Below are 17,050 nucleotides of genomic sequence, written 5' to 3'. Positions count from 1 at the left end.
CCCTGATGTAACTGCTCACCCTTGTAATCAGATCATGCTTCATGAGAAACTTAGAACAAAGAAATGCAAATTCAAATTAACTCTACAGCTTGAACTTGAACTTTTGATTGAAAAGGGCTTTTGTTAACTTCAATTACTTATGACAGTTCTTTTTAACAGATTCTGTGGCAAACTTCTCAAATTTACTCAGGATTTTTGAACTTTACTTGCTTCTCTAAGTCTGTCAAACAATTCAAATCACTGACCCAATTGACCACTGGTCCCCTTTTGATAACTTCAATGAGGTCTATGTGCCATTCATTGTCTGTAGAAAATGGTGATTGCATTTTATGGTAATTAAACATTCATACTTTGCTGAATGCAAACACTGGGTGGTTGATTAACATCAAACACAGAAATTTCAATCCACAGCAACATTTTAATGCTGCAGGTGCAGGCACAGCTCAACCTCAAATTTTCCCACATATTAAGTGACTCATTAGGTCATCATAGTAAGGAAGCACATTCTGGTTTATTAAAAATCTCATTAATTTCTGAACAAAGATGCTCAGTGACCTCATTGATGCTGTAGTTAGTCTCTTGTTATCTGAATATCCTTTTTACAATGGTTTTCTAATCATAACCTTTGGTGAACCAAGGTCATTTTGTCTGCTAAGTGCTCTAAACGTAAAGAAAGATAAATAGGACAATTCTAACAATTAAGTATTTTTTATCCTGACTGAACAAATCCAGGTCTCTTTTAATAAATAATATTTTAGCTGTATGGCAGAAAGTATAGACCAACTTTCTTTAAGAAAAATACACACTGCCGTTAAACTTTTCAAAAAGTTTTAACGTTATTAAATAATGCTCAGAACATAATTACTTATAGCAAGTTTTTAGAGGATTTTTAGAGGATAACTTTTTATCAATATTGTACTAATTGTCATTTTAGAAATTCTAAAACTGAAAATAGTGCCTTTCATTGTATGCGTGTTTTGAGTTCATTTCCCTGCATGGAAATAAATCCTGTTAAGTCAGTGCATTATTTGTTTCAGAAAAAGAGATTACTCCTGTCATTAGCATGACAACTGTGTTAATAGAGCATAAAGAGCATTCCCAAATACATATACTAATTCACTTCTTGAAAGTAACACACTTAATAATGACTTGTACATTCAAAAAAGAAAAAAAAGAATGACTTGTACATAAGAACTATAAATGAATACTTGTATAATTTAATAAGAACAAAGGTAAACAATTTTAACATATTTCTTACCTTCAGTTTTTCTGCATCAGTCCTTACTTTAAGGAGTTCTGTAATAGCATCTACAAAACCCTGATGATGAAAATTACACATCTTTTCAATTTCCTTGTCATGATTACGGATACAAGCATCTAACTTTTCCATAAACTTCTTGTGGGCATTTGGTTGGTCATCATACACAGACCTGAATGTATATAAGAAAGCTAAAATTAACCAAAATGTATTCTTTAGTAAGCCTGATCTTCACAAGAGCTGATATCAAAATTAAATCCCTGAACAAATAAGCTGGTAATAATACTACCTTTAGTAGAAATAATTTGCATGCAAGTTTTTAATTTCTTTTTGAACATGATATTAAAAGAGCCACAAAAGCCCTCTAGACTATAGCAGTAGGTATCTGGAAATAAAGGTATGAGGCTCAGGAGATGTGGGCCTAAGTCGAGTCTTTAACATATTGACATTCAAAAAAAAGAATCATTGAGTGAATGAATGATTAATGAATGAATGAACAAACTCATGATTTTCATAGCATTTACTATGTAAAGTAAATGCTCATGTTCTAAATGCTTTACATATTAACTCTTTAATCCTCCCAACAAGCCTATAAAGCAGGTGTTGTTATTACCCTTGCTTTACAGAAGAGTTACAGATTACTGAACTGCCATAAATTCCGCAACCAGCAAGCGATAGTTGGGGTATGACTCCTGACAGTCTGGCTCCAGAGTTCATATTCTCAGGCAGGAGCCCATATGGTAGTCACCACAATGTTCTCTCAACATGCCAAATTCATTCCAACTGTCTCTCAACTCAGGCTGTCTCCACAGAGAGGGCACCCCTCTATTTAACATGCAATAAAGGACTAGCCTTGCCCCTGATTCCTGGGAGGAAAGCCTTTGGCATGCCCTGCCTGGTAAGTGTCTTCTTCATTTACTTAAGAGCCTTTGATTGCCAAATAGCAGATGCTAACAGTGTGACTGACGGTGAGGCCTGAGGTCACATAGTTTTAGCTGTGGAGGGATAGGAGGTCAGGAATGTGGGCAGTCAGCCAAGTCTACGTGGGTAGTCAATTATAGCTATGTGACCAAACCCCAATAAAAATCCTGGATACCAAGGCTTGGATAAGCTTCCCTGACTGACAATACTCCATGAATGTTACCACACATCACTGCTGGGAATAGTAAGTGCTGTCCCCACAGTTCCACTGAGAAAAGACAACTGAACGCTCACTCACGGAACTCTCCTACTTCCCATCCTATGTGCCTTTTCTGTTGTTGATTTTAATCTGTGTAGTTTTTAAAAATGTTTTTATTGTTATTCTTTTGCTGTAATGAACAGCAATTATGAGGATAAAAGCTTTGCTGAATTCTGCGTCCTTCTAGCAAATTTTTTAATTTTGAGAGTGGTCTTGGGAACTTCACAAACCTCACCCCCTCATCTGCTGCCCATTGTTTGAGGTTCATTTCAAGTGTCATTTCTTCCAACAGGCCTTTGCCAATCATTCCCATGCCAAGTAATCTTTTCATCTGCAGGACAGGTAAACTTACAACCCCTTACTATTATTCTGACATGTAATCATATATTACTTTGTATTGTAATTTACATGTTTTGTGTTTAAAATATATTTTGTTTTCCCAAAAAGACCATAAACTTCTGGAGGGCAGCCTCTGTCTTATGTTTTTAATGAGTACCCTCACTAATACAAGAGATAACAATATAGGATGCCAATTATTAAGAATTTATGCTCTTGGCAGCCAGGTGCGGTGGCTCATGCCTGTAATCCCAGCATTTTGGGAGCTGATGTGGGTGGATCACTTGAGGTCAGGAGTTTGAGACCAGCCTGGCCAACATGGTGAAAGCCCGTCTCTACTAAAAACACAAAAATTAGCCAGGCCTGGTGGTATGCATCTGCAATCCCAGCTACTTGAGAGGCTGAGGCAGGAAAATCACTTGAATCAGGAGGCAGAGGTTGAGTGAGCAGAGATCATGCCACTGCACTCCTGGGCAACAGAGTGAGACTTCATCTAAAAAAAGGAAAAAAGAATTTAGGCTCTTGGCATCTGTGCCTATATTCTAATGTAGGTCATATGTAAGTTCTAAGTTGTTGTTGTTGTTGTTGTTGTTTTTAAGAATTTAGGTTCTGTAAGAGCTGAGTTAGCACTAGGCTCTGATCTTGGACATATTCTCTTTTTTCTCTCTCTCCATGTCATCTTGACCTGTAGCTTTAAATTCCATAAACACACTGACACCTGCCAAATTTTTCTCTGCCCTGACCTCTCCTCAAACTCATATAACTATCCAATTAGATATCTGATAAGCATCTCAAATACATCCAAAAATGAATTCTTGATCTCCTTCCACAAAACCTTCCCTTCCCATAGTCTTCCTCATCTCAGTAAACTCCACTTTTCTGGTTGCTCAGACAAAAAAACCTTGGACTCATCCCTGGCTATTCTCCTTCTCCAGCAAACCTAACTACAGCTCACTACCTCCCCACTGATATCACCCTGGACTAAGCCAACCAGCAGGTCCTGCCTAGATTACTGTCAATTGCTTCCTAACTGGTCTCCCTGATTCCATTCTTGTTCCATGTCAGTCTGTTGTCAACACGGTGGCCAGGCTAATGGTACTGATCCCATTAAAACCTAAGGCAGATCTCATGTCTCTCTTCTGCTCAAAACCCAATTTCTTTAACAACAGCCCATAAGACCCTCCATAAATTTGCCTCTTGTTACCTTACTGACCTCACTTTCTATTACTTACCCTCCATTTTACTCATTCCATGCCAGCAATACTGGTCTCCTCACAGCTTCGTTAACACACAGGCATATTCCTGTCTACACCATCTGGATAGATTAGACAGATAGGCAGACAGACAGATATACACACGTACACACACACTATCCCCTTCCCTGCTTTACTTTATTTTTATTTTTATTTTATTTGAGACAGAGTCTTGCTCTGTTGCCCAGGCTGGAGTGAGCGGTACAGTCTCGGATCACTGCAATCTCCTCCTCCCAGGTTCAAGTGATTCACTGCCTCAGCCTCCTGAGTAGCTGGGATTACAGGCATCTACCACCACACCCAGCTAATACTTTTAGTAGAGACAGGGCTTTCACCATCTTGGCCAGACTGGTCTTGAACTCCTGACCTTGTGATCCCAAAGTGCTGGGATTACAGGCATAAGCCACCACACCTGGCTTTCGCTTTATTTTTTAATCTTCTAAAATAAAAGAGTTTATCACTATATCATTATTTCCACTGTAGAATATACTCTGTTTCACAGTTTTAAGTATTTTCTGTCTTCCCCTATTTAGTTGCATAAGGACACAGAGTTTGTGTCTGTTTTGTTTCCTGTTGTATCCGCAGCCCTAGAACAGCATCTATCATATAGCAGAAGCTCAATAAATAATTCATTAATAAATGGATGAATTAATAGATTAATGGATGGAATTAGAAAAGGCACTTACTAGTAGTTCAACCTCAGGTAAGCCACCTGACTTCTGTAAGTATCAGTTTTCACAACCATAAAATAGGGATAAAAATAGCACATACAGCAATGAACAAGAAGAATTTGAAGTTAAACACACAGCACCATTTACATTAGCATCCTCCAAAATCCAATACTTAGATATAAATCTAAAAAATGCACAAGATCAGGCCAGGCACGGTGGCTCACACCTGTAATCCCAGCACTTTGGGATGCTGAGGCAGGCGGATTGCTTGAGGTTAGTTCAAGACCAGCCTGGCCAACCTGGTAAAACCTTATCTCTACTAATACACAAAAATTAGCCAGGTGAGGTTGCAGGTGCCTGCAATCCCAGCTACTAAGGAGGTAGAGGCAGGAGAATATCCTGAACCCAGGAGGCAGAGGCTGCAGTGAACCGAGATCATGCCACTGTACTCCAGCCTGGGCGACACAGTAAGACTCCATCTCAAAAAAAAAAAAAAAAAAAAAAGCGCAAGATCTATACAAGGAAAACTACAAAACTCTATTAAAAAAAAATCAGGGAACTAAATAAATGAAGAACTATTCCATGTTTATGAAGAGGAAGTCAATATCATTAAGATGTTAGTTCTTCCCAACTTGATTTGTAGATTCAAGGCAATCCCAGTCAAAATCCCATCAAATTATTTTGCAGACACTGATAAACTGATCCTTGGGCTTATATAGAAAGGTAACAGACCCCAAATAGCTAACACAATATTGAAAAAGAACAAAATTCAGCCAGCCATGGTGGCACACTCCTGTAGTCCCAGCTACTCAGGAGGCTGAGGCCAGAAAATTGCTTGAGCCCAGGAGTTTGAGACTGCAATGAGCCATGATCATGCCACTGCACTCCAACCTGGTGACAGAGGGCAACCCCAACTCTGAGAAAGAAAAAGAACAGAATACAATACTGGCAACACGACCCAAGATTTACTACAAAGTTACGGTCATCAAGATTGCATAGTATTGGCAAAACAATAGACAAACAGATCAATGGAACAGAATAGACAGCCCAGAAATAGACCCACATAAACACAGTCAACTGAATTTTGACAAACAAGCAAAGATAATACAATAGAGAAAAGATAGTCTTCAACAAATGGTGCTAATACAACTGGAGATCCACATGCAAAGTAATGAATCTAGACTAGATCTTGAATGATAATGTTGTGTCAATGTAGGTTCATCAATTTTTTTAAATGTACTACCGTGGTGAGGGACACTGATACTGGAGAGGCTTTCCATGAGTAGCAAAGGGAATATATGGGAAATCTCTGTACTTCCTCCTAATCTTGCTGGAAACCTAAAATTGCTCTCAAGAAAAATATCTTTAAAATAATAGTATCTACATTAGAATGTTAAGAGGATTAAACTAGTAAACATGAAAAATTCTTAAACGATAACTGACACAAGGTAAGTGCTCAACATATACTAACGACTAGTATAGTACGGACATAAAAGACAACCAAATCCTTGTTAAACAAGTGAACCAGTGGCTGAACAACTGAGTACTAGATACAAATATTAAATAAATATGGCCAAACTCAATCATCACAGCAAAGGATCTAACTACCATTAACACCTAACATTTTTACATGTCTTTTTCCACTTTTTAATTCAATGTTTTATTTATTTTTTATACAATCAAATAAAATATCACTGTCTCTTTTTCACAAATGAGTATAGAAATGATAAATGACTTGTTCAACGTGGCCTAGCTGATGAGTAACTGAGGCAGTACTAAAATTCCTACTTTGTACTTTTCCCACAATTAACATTTATAACAAGAACTATTAACTAAATAACTTTATTTCTAAGGAAAATTCTTGCACAAGAAGTTTATCTAACTGATCTTGGTGTGCTACAAACAAATTCTTATTTCACAATTATGAAAAAGTACTATATTTAAGTAATATACATACAAATTTCTATTTTTTAACATAGTTTAACAAAAGTTGAACATTTATCTGGCTCTTAAAGTACCAAATAGTAAACATAATATACCAGAAGAATTGTTTCTGTTACAACTATCACATTGGAGCAAAAACCTATCAAGATATATTTCAGGACTACCCAAATACAGAGTTCCTTCAAGGGAGGATTTGACTACTTTGTGAGTATAAAGGAGATATTGCTATTCCTTTAAAATATATATATGTATGCATGTATACATACATATATATGTATGTATATATATATGTACAAACAGGAAGAAGAGAACAACAGTTCTTTCCCAGAAGTCTATTTCAGTTTAGAAAGTACTCAAAGTAAATCCTTTGGTATGTTTTTCCAATGCATTCTTCAGAGTTTTAAAAACAAAACTCCCTCTGCTTTATAGAGTAATTCAGGATACTGCCAGTGCATCTATTACAGCATCACAGGTGAACTCCTCTTTTTCTGTTGATGTTATAACGGAGAAAAACAATATTAGAATATATGCAATACCTAGCCTCCTAAACCAAAGCCTGAGAGGGGTAAAAACTATTTACATGCCATGCCTTCTGCTGTTAAAAATAGAACCATAAGTCCCAATGAAAGAAATAAAAATAATATTAAGGAATTGGTACTGTGAATGAGAAGCATAGGTCCTGATTTGTTACAAAGTCTCAGGGTGTCCCAACTCTCTCCTGACCCTAGATAACCATTTGCTATTCCAGACCCGTAGACAAACTATACTGCCAGCTGATACCACCAATCATCACCCACAATCCATATCAATGAGCACAGTACACAGAAATAAAGTCATCAAGATGAATAAACGTTCCAATCACAAGAATAAATTGCATTTAAAGACTGTACTGAAGGCAAATGCCAGAATCAAAAATTCATCAAATGATAGAATGCTGGCCCTTAAAAAAGCCTAGAAAGTTCCTAGATCTATGGCATTTTAATAAATGCAGCACAATCTAAAAGCCAGCAAGCAAGCACTCAAAATGGAATTAATCAGCCGGGCATGCCTGTAATCCCAGCACTTTGGGAAGCCAAGGCGGGTGGAACACCTGAAGTCAGGGGTTCCAGAGCAGCCTGGCCAACATGATGAAACTCCATCTCTACCAAAAATACAAAAATTAACTGGGTGTGGTGGCCAGCACCTGTTATCCAAGCTACTTGGGAGGCTCAGCCAGGGGAGAATTGCTTCGACCAAGGAGGCGGAGGTTGCAGTGAGCCAAGATCATCACATCACCACACTCCAGCCTGGGCGACAAGAACAAAAGTTCATCTCAAAAATAAAGAAAGAATTGACCACTACATGTAGTTGATTTAATCGTCTACTTAAGTTGATAAAAAGTACTATTAAAAATATTTAGTCCAGAAACGTGCTAGTAAGGCCAATAATAAATAGGTGACTGAATGGAGAGAAGCTGGAAAGGAGAAAAGGTGGATATGTATCAGAACACTGGAATGAGGAAAAAAGCAAAATCTACTCTTAGCCCAAGAATCTCTTGACACAGTATACATAGCAGAAATTACGGATCTTTTCTCTTGATAACCATTTAGGGTTAACCCTAGATGGTTATTAGGGGTCTGGAGAGAGTTAGGACAGACTGATAATTTGGAAAGATGGTGAAGAGAAAAGAAAATGAAGAGAAGATGTGCTCTTCAGGTCAACAATTCCCCACAGTGACTTAACTGGCCAGAGAGGAGTCATGTCTGCAGCTTCTGGCTTATTGATGGTAATGATAAAAATAATAACCAACCAAGTACTTATTATGTATTATGTGCTTTACATGCATTATCTCATTAAATACTTGCTGTTAAAAATAGAACCATAAGTTCCAATTTAAAAAGATAAAAATAATATTAATGAATCAGTACTGTGAATGAGAAAAGTAGGTCTTGATCTATCCATTACTAAGTCTCAGGCTGTCCCAACTCTCTCCTGACCCTAGATTATCATTTGCTATTCCAGACATACTTCTGGCTTAATGATGGTAATCAGTATAGCTCTACAACATGGATTGTATTAGCATCACAATTTACAAATGTAGTTTGGGAAGAGTAAGACATTGAGTCTGAAGTCACATAGTAACAGAGTCAAGATTTAACCCCAGGTCTGCCTGACTCCAAAGCCGGTGCTCTCAACTATTATGTTACACAGACTCTCCAGTCAGAAATGGTGATAAGCAGCATGGAATGCAGAGGGGAAGTTAACAACATAGCAACCAACCAGATCACCTTTGAAGATCAACAATTGAGAATGACTCAATAGGGAATCCCTGATGTGCACTGCTGCACCCATCAGGTGAAATCAACCAATGGACAGAAAAGGAGGATGATAACTGAGGCATAGCTAATAGTTAAGCAGTATTAAATTACAAATGCAACAAAATAAGGAGGAGCAAAAAGAAGTAGAGAAAACTGAGGGCCCTGTACTTGACCTCAGTTGAAGAGACTCTAAAAAAGCTATTTTTCTTTTTTACTTTAAATGATAACCATTATTCTTTGAAATTCTGACTTGTAGGAACAGAAAGAAAATGCTGTTTAGCAGTATTCACTCTTTGAACCTAGGTCGGTTTATAGTTACATCTACCTAATTCATATATAAATGTGTTAGATTTACTGCCATTATAAATTTTGAAGCAATAAACAATTGTAATGAAAATAATTTTTCATCAAACTGTCTCCCAAAATTTTATAATTTCTATTGGTAAATCTAATCAAGTTCCCATAAACAGATACACATACATATTTATATGCTAGAACCAGCAAGACTGAACATTTAAATTTTCCATTATCCCACATCCACTAAGAGCATACCTTAGTGCTCTATATGTAGACAATGACACATCAATGTAAAAGAGCTCAGGACAAAGGTAAAATAAATAAATAAATAAATTTAAAAAGCAAAAAAGAGAGAGAAAGAAGGGGAGGCTTAGTTCAGCCATCCCTCCCAAAAGCTTAACACAATAAAATGTCTACTTCTGGCAAAATTTAATGCAACTCAGATAAAAGTATAGATGCATATCATTTTAAAATAAGAGATGACTTTAACCTTCATGTGAACAGAGAACAAAGATGGCTTATGCCACACTAAAGATTTTACTTCCGTAATTTAACTTTAGCAATTAGGAATGCATAAAAATATTGTATGTGTCTCAAAAGCATAGCTACAAATTTGTAAGTACCAAACACATTTTCTATCTTCACTATATCAACTCTTGCAAACCAAAGTTTTCAAAGTTTAAATATAAGTTAATTCACTATAACCGATCATAAATTGGCTTTAAGGAATTTAAATAAAGTATCTTGCAAAGATACCTTCTTGAATTGTGTGTTGAGGGCTCCACCTAGTGGTAGTAAAATAAATAAATAAATAAAGTTAAGACCTTAAAATGTTAAAATCGGTTCACTAGAAAGCTGGGCATGGTGGCTGTAATCCCGGCACTTTAGGAGACCGAGGTGGGTGGATTACAAGGTCTGGAGTTTCAGACCAGCTTGGCCAATATGGGGACATCCTGCCTCTACTAAAAACACAAAAATTAGCCATGCATGGTGGCAGCTACTCGTGAGGCTGAAGCAAGAGAATCGCCTGAACCTAGGAGGTGGAGGTTGCGATGAGCCAAGATCCCACCACTACACACCAGCCTGGGCGACAGAGCAAGACTTCATCTCAAAAAAAAAAAGTTGGTTCACTGGAAATTAATACTTTTATCATCAAATCAAATGTGTTAACTGAGAAACTAAGGCCACCTTAATTTTTTATTGAAAGATGCTATATTCTGTAAATAAATGACTTAGTGATCATATTCCACAGTATTATTTTTAAAGGAAAAGTTCCCTTTCTAATAAAAAACATTCAGAATGTATTATTGTGGGGCAAAAAACTCATCACTGGCAACATATTAGATTTATTTTTTTTAAGCACATATAATATCCTTACACTATTTTTTGTAACTTTTTTTCCTAATGTCCTGCAGTTACTTATATTGGCTAGAGTAGTAGAGTTTCTTTTGGAGACAAAATAAAAATGGCTTTTCTCTGTCCCAGAATGCTTTGTTCCCTAACATAATAGATATACTAGTTGCATAATCATAAAAGAGCATGGTCAGGGACTACATCTGTATAGTGTGTAATGTGAGAAAGTACCTAGAGTGATTGCAATTAAAACGCCAGCCACTGGCCGACTTTCTCATATATTTTACTAAATGTCAATCAACTGCTTTTAAGAAAAAACAAAGACTGGCAAGAAAATTAACTTATAAATACTGGAAAACTAGAAGCAGAACTATTCAGGAATCCCTGGGCATTGACACTGCTTGTATCTTTGGGTGTCAAAGCTTTCTACAAATCTTTATCAGAAACAAAACGTTAGGCCAGGCACAGTAGCTCCAGCCTGTAATCCCAGCACTTTGGTAGGCCAAGGCGGGAGGATCAAGTGAGGTAAAGAGTCTGAAGACCAGCCTGGCCAACATGGTGAAACCCCATTTCTCCTAAAAAAAAAATACAAAAAAATTAGCTGGTCTGGTGGCATGTGCCTGTAGTCACAGCAACCCAGGAGGCTAAGGCAGGAGAATTGCTTAAATCCAGGAGGCAGAGGCTACAGTGAGCCAAGATCGCACCACTGCACTCCAGCCTGGGCGATAGAGCAAGACTCCATCTCAGGGGAAAAAAAGAAAAGAAAAAGACAAAAAGAAAACAAAACTTTACTCTTTTATCACTGACAAAATACTATCAGTTACTTCTGACTTCCTTTGGATGCTTTTTAATGTCGTTGTATACCTTTTCAAACACTAACCACATTTTCTACCTGTTCTTCAAATGATACATTAGCCTTAAGTTTGTATTTCTATCAATAAAGAATCGCTTTCACATTCTTCTAAGGATTCTTTATTCTTCCAGTATAGGCATTTTTACTATTATTTCACCAATTCTTCAAATGACATATCAAGCTTAATTTCTGGCATATCAATCTTAATTTTATATTTTTCATAATAATTAAAATTTGGTATTTCACATTAGTAAGAGTACATATGATACTTTAGCAATTTCACATTTATAGTGAATTCTTTTCAGATTCTAGGTACTAATCTTATTAACTAGTACTGAAATTTTGGTTACTTAGGTTATTTAATATTAAATATTTAATGGGCTACTTAACATTTAATAGTAACCAAACTAAGTTTATAGTAACTTACTAACTATAAACTTAGTTTGGTTATTATTAAAAATATTTATAAGACAATTAATCATGTTCTAATTGCCACCTTTTGACAAACTAAACATTCTTTAAAATGCTGCTAGGAAGACAGTTTTAAAAGTAAACTCACAAAAAATGGAGTAGAAATTACCAAAAGCTATTAAAATCATCCTGTCCAATACACATCACTTTCTGTCAATCTCAAAATGATTTCAAAATATAGAATTTGGATATATCAGTAACTGTGGTAAATTTGCCAAATTCTCCTGCAACCAATTAGTTGGCAATTGATCTAAAGCCAAGATTTGAAAACATTTCTTTACACCAAAGCACATGAATTGTTAGTTCTTTCAGAATAGGACATACATAAGCCCCAAGTATGAAAGGGCAGTTACACAGCAAATAGTTAAGGAGAACATTGCCCTACATTGCCCACATAACGTTACCGGCAGTTTCCCGTGCCTCCCGTATGGATCCTGGAAAGTAGCAGAAGTTACATTGAGGCACTCTATTTGTTCCTATCTGAGTGAGCACATTGTTTCTAGTAAATCTTTATATTCTTTGCTATATATATTGAGAATTTGATCTAATCTTTCAGTAAAGCAGCGTCTTCAGTATCAATTTGTAATCTACTTGAAACCCTTAAGTTATAGTCAGAAGTAAGACTTGAAACACTGCAACTCTCTTCAGTAGCCTCCAGATACATTTAAGAAACCCAAAATTTCAGTAACAACCATGTGAGAAACAATGGGCTAAAATATTATTTAAAGATAGTAAATAAATTATCATTTGAAAGATACACCCTTTTTTCTTTTCTTTTTCTTTTTTGTTTTTTAGACGGAGTCCCGCTCTGTCTCACTCTGTAGTCCAGGCTGGAGTGCAGTGGCGCTATCTCGGCTCACTGCAACCTCTACCTCCCAGGTTCAAGCGATTCTCCTGCCTCAGCCTCTCGAGTAGCTGGGATTACAGGCGCCCACCACCACACCCGGCTACTTTCTTGAATTTTTAGTACGGATGGGGTTTCACCGTGTTGGCCAGCCTAGTTTTGAATTCCTGACCTGGTGATCTGTCTTACAGACATGAGCCACTACTCCTGGCCTTTTGTTTGTTTGTTTTTAGACGGAGTCTTGCTCTGTCACCAGGCTGGAGTGCAGCAGTATGATCTCAGGTCACTGCAACCTCTGACTACAGGCGCATCACCATGCCCAGCTATTTTTTGTATTTTTAGTAGAAATGGGGTTTCATCATGTTGGGCAGAATGGTCTTCATCCCTTCACCTTGTGATCCACCCACCTCAGCCACCCAAAGTTCTGGGATTACAGGTGTGAGCCACCATGCCTGGCTCCTTTTCGCATAAAGCCACATGATTTGGAATTGTTTTCTTTTAAACAACAAATAGCAAAGACACCACCTCCCTTTCTTTTTTTGCTTTTGAGATGGAGTCTCATTCTTGTTGCCCAGGCTGGAGTGCAGTGGTATGATCTCAGCTCACTACAACCTCCAGCTCCCAGGTTCAAGCGATTCTCCTGCCTCAGCCTCTCAAGTACTGGGATTACAGGCGCCTGTCATCATGCCTGGATAACTTTTGTATTTTTAGTAGAGACAGGGTTTCCCCATGTTGGCCAGGCTGGTCTCAAACTCCTGATCTCAGGTGATCCACGCACCTCAGCCTCCCAAAGTGCTGGGATTACAGGCATAAGCCACCATGTTTGGCCACCACCTCCCTATCTTAAATGTACAAAAGGTTTGCTCAAAGTATCTGCTCAATCTTAGAATAAAAATATTTCTACTATAATTAGTTAGCAATATAAAACACCAAGAAAAAAAATCCATGAAAGTGTATCATACCCAGCACTCCTAACAATTTTCCATCCATTTTATCAAATACAGTAAACATGAATAACAACCTTCCCATAACATTCCCTTATTGTGTTAGTCTGTCCTCATGCTGCTAATAAAGACATACTGAAACTGGGCAATTTATAAAGAAAGAGAGGTTTAATGTATTCACAGTTCCACATGGCTGGGGAGGCCTCAGGAAACTTAGAATCATGGCAGAAGAAGAAGTCAACATGTTCTTCCCATGGCGGCAGGGAGAATGAGAGCCAAGCAACGGGGGAAGCCCCTTATAAAACCACCAGATCTTATGAGAACTTACTATCAGGAGAGCAGGATGGGAGAAACCACCCCCATGATTCAATTATCTCCACCTGGTCCCTCTCATGACAAATGGGGATTATGGGAACTACAATTAAAACAAATAAGAAATACAACAGCTCCAAGGAAATAATAGGTAGGTCAAGAAAAAGAAAAATTCCTTCTAACAATATTAACTATTGTACAACAGCATAAGCAACAGAAACTGAAAATGAAGTGCAGAAAACAGGCATATACACAGGCAACTTTAATACAGAGCGTAATTATTCCTTAAATCGTTAACATTTATCTACACTGAACATATTCTTCAGGGAGGCAAGAAAGTAAATGAAGTACTGTTATGACATAGATCCAAAAATTCTCTGCACATCTTACAGTAAGAGGAAGGGTCTATAATCTCTTTAATCTGGGCAGGCTTGTGACTACTTTCACCAATGGAATATGACAGAAGTGACACCAAGTGATTTCAAAGACTAGAAAAGGCCATGAAATATTTACCTACCTCCTTTAGACATTTACTCTGGAGAAAGTCATCCACTACATAAGAAATCTGACTATCCTAAAAATGACAAGCTGGAGAGGCCACATGTAGGCAACTCCTAAATGAGAGCCACAGCAACTGCCAGTAATGTGAGCAAGCCATCTTGGCTGTCTAGTCCAGTTGCACCTTCAGATTACTTCAGCCCCAGCAGGTAGCTGATAGCAACCAATATCCATTTGACTACAACCACATAAGACACCCCAACCTACAACTGCCCAGCCAAATCCTTCCTGATTTCCTTTAAAAAATAAAGGTTTTCAAGTAGAATACACAATACCTGGACACTTGCAATAAGATATTGAAAACAGTATTAAATTTCAAAGCTTTCCCAGGATAATTCCTTTTTTCTCCACTTTTTCCCCTTTTGGCACTAATCCTTTTTCGTGCTGTCCTAAACTTCTTTTCTACCCCCTGGATGCTCTTTCCCCTCCATATGCTTCAATACTAATCTTAAACTCCCTTTGAATTTCAGCTCAAGACAGTTCCTTAATGTTGTTAACTTCATGAATAGCTATACCAGATAACTTTCCCATTACCAGGAATTTTCCCAGTTTTTTTACATAAGGTCTATATTACACTAAATATGTCCATCAAGTTTACTCTCCCACTACTTGGTGTATATTTTATCTTCAAGTTCCTTAAGAACTGAAGATGTCTTCTATTTCTATATTCAATTCACAAGTACTGTGAGGATATAAACTACAAATCTTAATAAAAAGAACAGGCTCACTAGAGGGCACCCTTTACCAAGAAGTAACCACTAGAAATCCAAGTCCAGTCGGTCCTCTGTAGATGTGGGTTCCATATCTCTTGATTCAACCAGCCGCAGATGAAAAATATTTGATGAAAAAACAAATTGGTGGTTGCGTCTATACTAAACATATACAGACTTTTGTTCTTGCCATTATTCTCCATTCAATACAGTAAACCACTATTTACATAGCACTTACATTGTTATACGTAATCTAGGTATTATACGTAATACCTAGATTATGTATAATACGTAATCTAGAGATGACAAAGTACATGGGAGGATATGCATAGGTTATATGCAAATACTACAGTGTTTTATATAGGAGATTTCAACATCCATGGATTTTGGTATCCACACGGGTTCCCAGAAGCAAACCCCCACAGAAACTGAGATGACTGTATTTTCCTTTAGTACTGCATCATAAATTATGTGGATCCCATACTTGACCTAATCAACAACTAAGGACTATGAAATAAAAATAAGATTTCCCCATTTTCTGAAGTGGTTTTGCCCTTTTACCTACCACTTTGAAATAACGGTTTAAAAAAACATAGCAGAAAAGAATCATAAACAGCACAAAAATTCTCTGGCAATTCCAGGCTCCTATGGGTAAGTATGAACAACACAGCACAGGATAAACTTTTATATGTTACACAGTGCCTGACATGCAACAGGCATTCAAATATTGCAAGCACACATGTAATAATTTTACTAAAGAACATCTTAAAATCACTGTTTGAACTTGCAATAAATATATAAAAGTTACATATATTGAAAACTGATGGGAAATCAGTACTGATGGATAAGATCTATAAGGAATTGAATATCAATCAAATACAAACAAAAATATATTTCACTTGTTTTCTCCATCAGCATTAGAAAATCTACAAAAGATAATTTTTTATGATTTATTCACGTTAGATATCATATATAAGGATAATACTGAAATTACTGAATGAAAAATAACCTATAATTTCTAAAAGATCTATAAGCTTTTTTTTCTCTTTTAGAGACGGAGTCTCACTCTGTTGCCCAGGCTTGAGTGCAGTGATGTGTTCACAGCTCACTGCAGGTTCGACCTCAGGCTCAAATGATCCTCTCACATCAGCCTCTCCAGTAGCCATAACCACAGCTGTGCACCACCATGCGCACCTTATTTTCTTAAAATTCTGTAGAGGCGGGGGTCTCCCTATGTTGCCCAGGCTAATCTCGAGAGATCCTCCAGTCTCAACCTTCCAAAGTGCTGGGATTACAGGCACGAACCACCCAACTAGCCTCTATGAGCCTTTTAACCTACTTCTAAACTATGTAATAACATTAGTATTTTATGGGGGAAAAATTAAGCAAAGTTAATATTTAAAAAGATAATTTTTGACAGTCCTGGAAAAGACAACATTGTATAAAGCATATCCTGAGGCGGAAACACGAACTTTACTAAATTGCAGAAAATTTTAAAACTAAAAGCCAGATTTTAAAAATGTATGAGCCGAGATCACACCACTGCACACATTTGTCCTTGTTACAGGTAGACAGGCATGGGTGGGGCAGGAGAGGGCTCTCCCTGCCACCCACCAGAAATGTCAGGTGATGGTTTGGTGATTATCACATTGTCTCTCTAAAAATGACAATTCAGCAGCCCCAGGGAAAAGCAACTTCCCGGGCACGTGTGATAAGAGACAAAAATGGTGAAGTATGATCTTCCAGGGTCACACTTCACCAAAAAAAGA

General features: G+C 37.3%; 1 protein-coding gene across 12 annotated transcripts in view; it reads right to left on the bottom strand.

The window, feature by feature from the left end:
• The window catches only part of EXOC6 (exocyst complex component 6), a 235,485-nt gene that overhangs the window by 170,078 nt on the left and 48,357 nt on the right, over positions 1-17,050 (bottom strand). For 11 of the 12 annotated variants that reach the window (XR_012512897.1, XM_074382588.1, XM_074382587.1 and 8 more), the window contains one exon: positions 1,259-1,430. Coding sequence is in view for 11 of the 12 variants with exons in the window: in XM_074382588.1 (XP_074238689.1) it covers positions 1,259-1,430 (172 nt within the window). In the remaining variant the exon portion in view is untranslated. Of the gene's footprint in view, positions 1-1,258; positions 1,431-4,006; positions 16,151-17,050 lie in introns of those variants that run through there. The other variant, XM_074382589.1, reaches the window with a different exon arrangement.

This window comes from Saimiri boliviensis, chromosome 12 (assembly GCF_048565385.1).
Source record: "Saimiri boliviensis isolate mSaiBol1 chromosome 12, mSaiBol1.pri, whole genome shotgun sequence".
Lineage (NCBI taxonomy): Eukaryota > Metazoa > Chordata > Mammalia > Primates > Cebidae > Saimiri > Saimiri boliviensis.
This window is presented reverse-complemented; position numbering and strand designations above follow the sequence as displayed.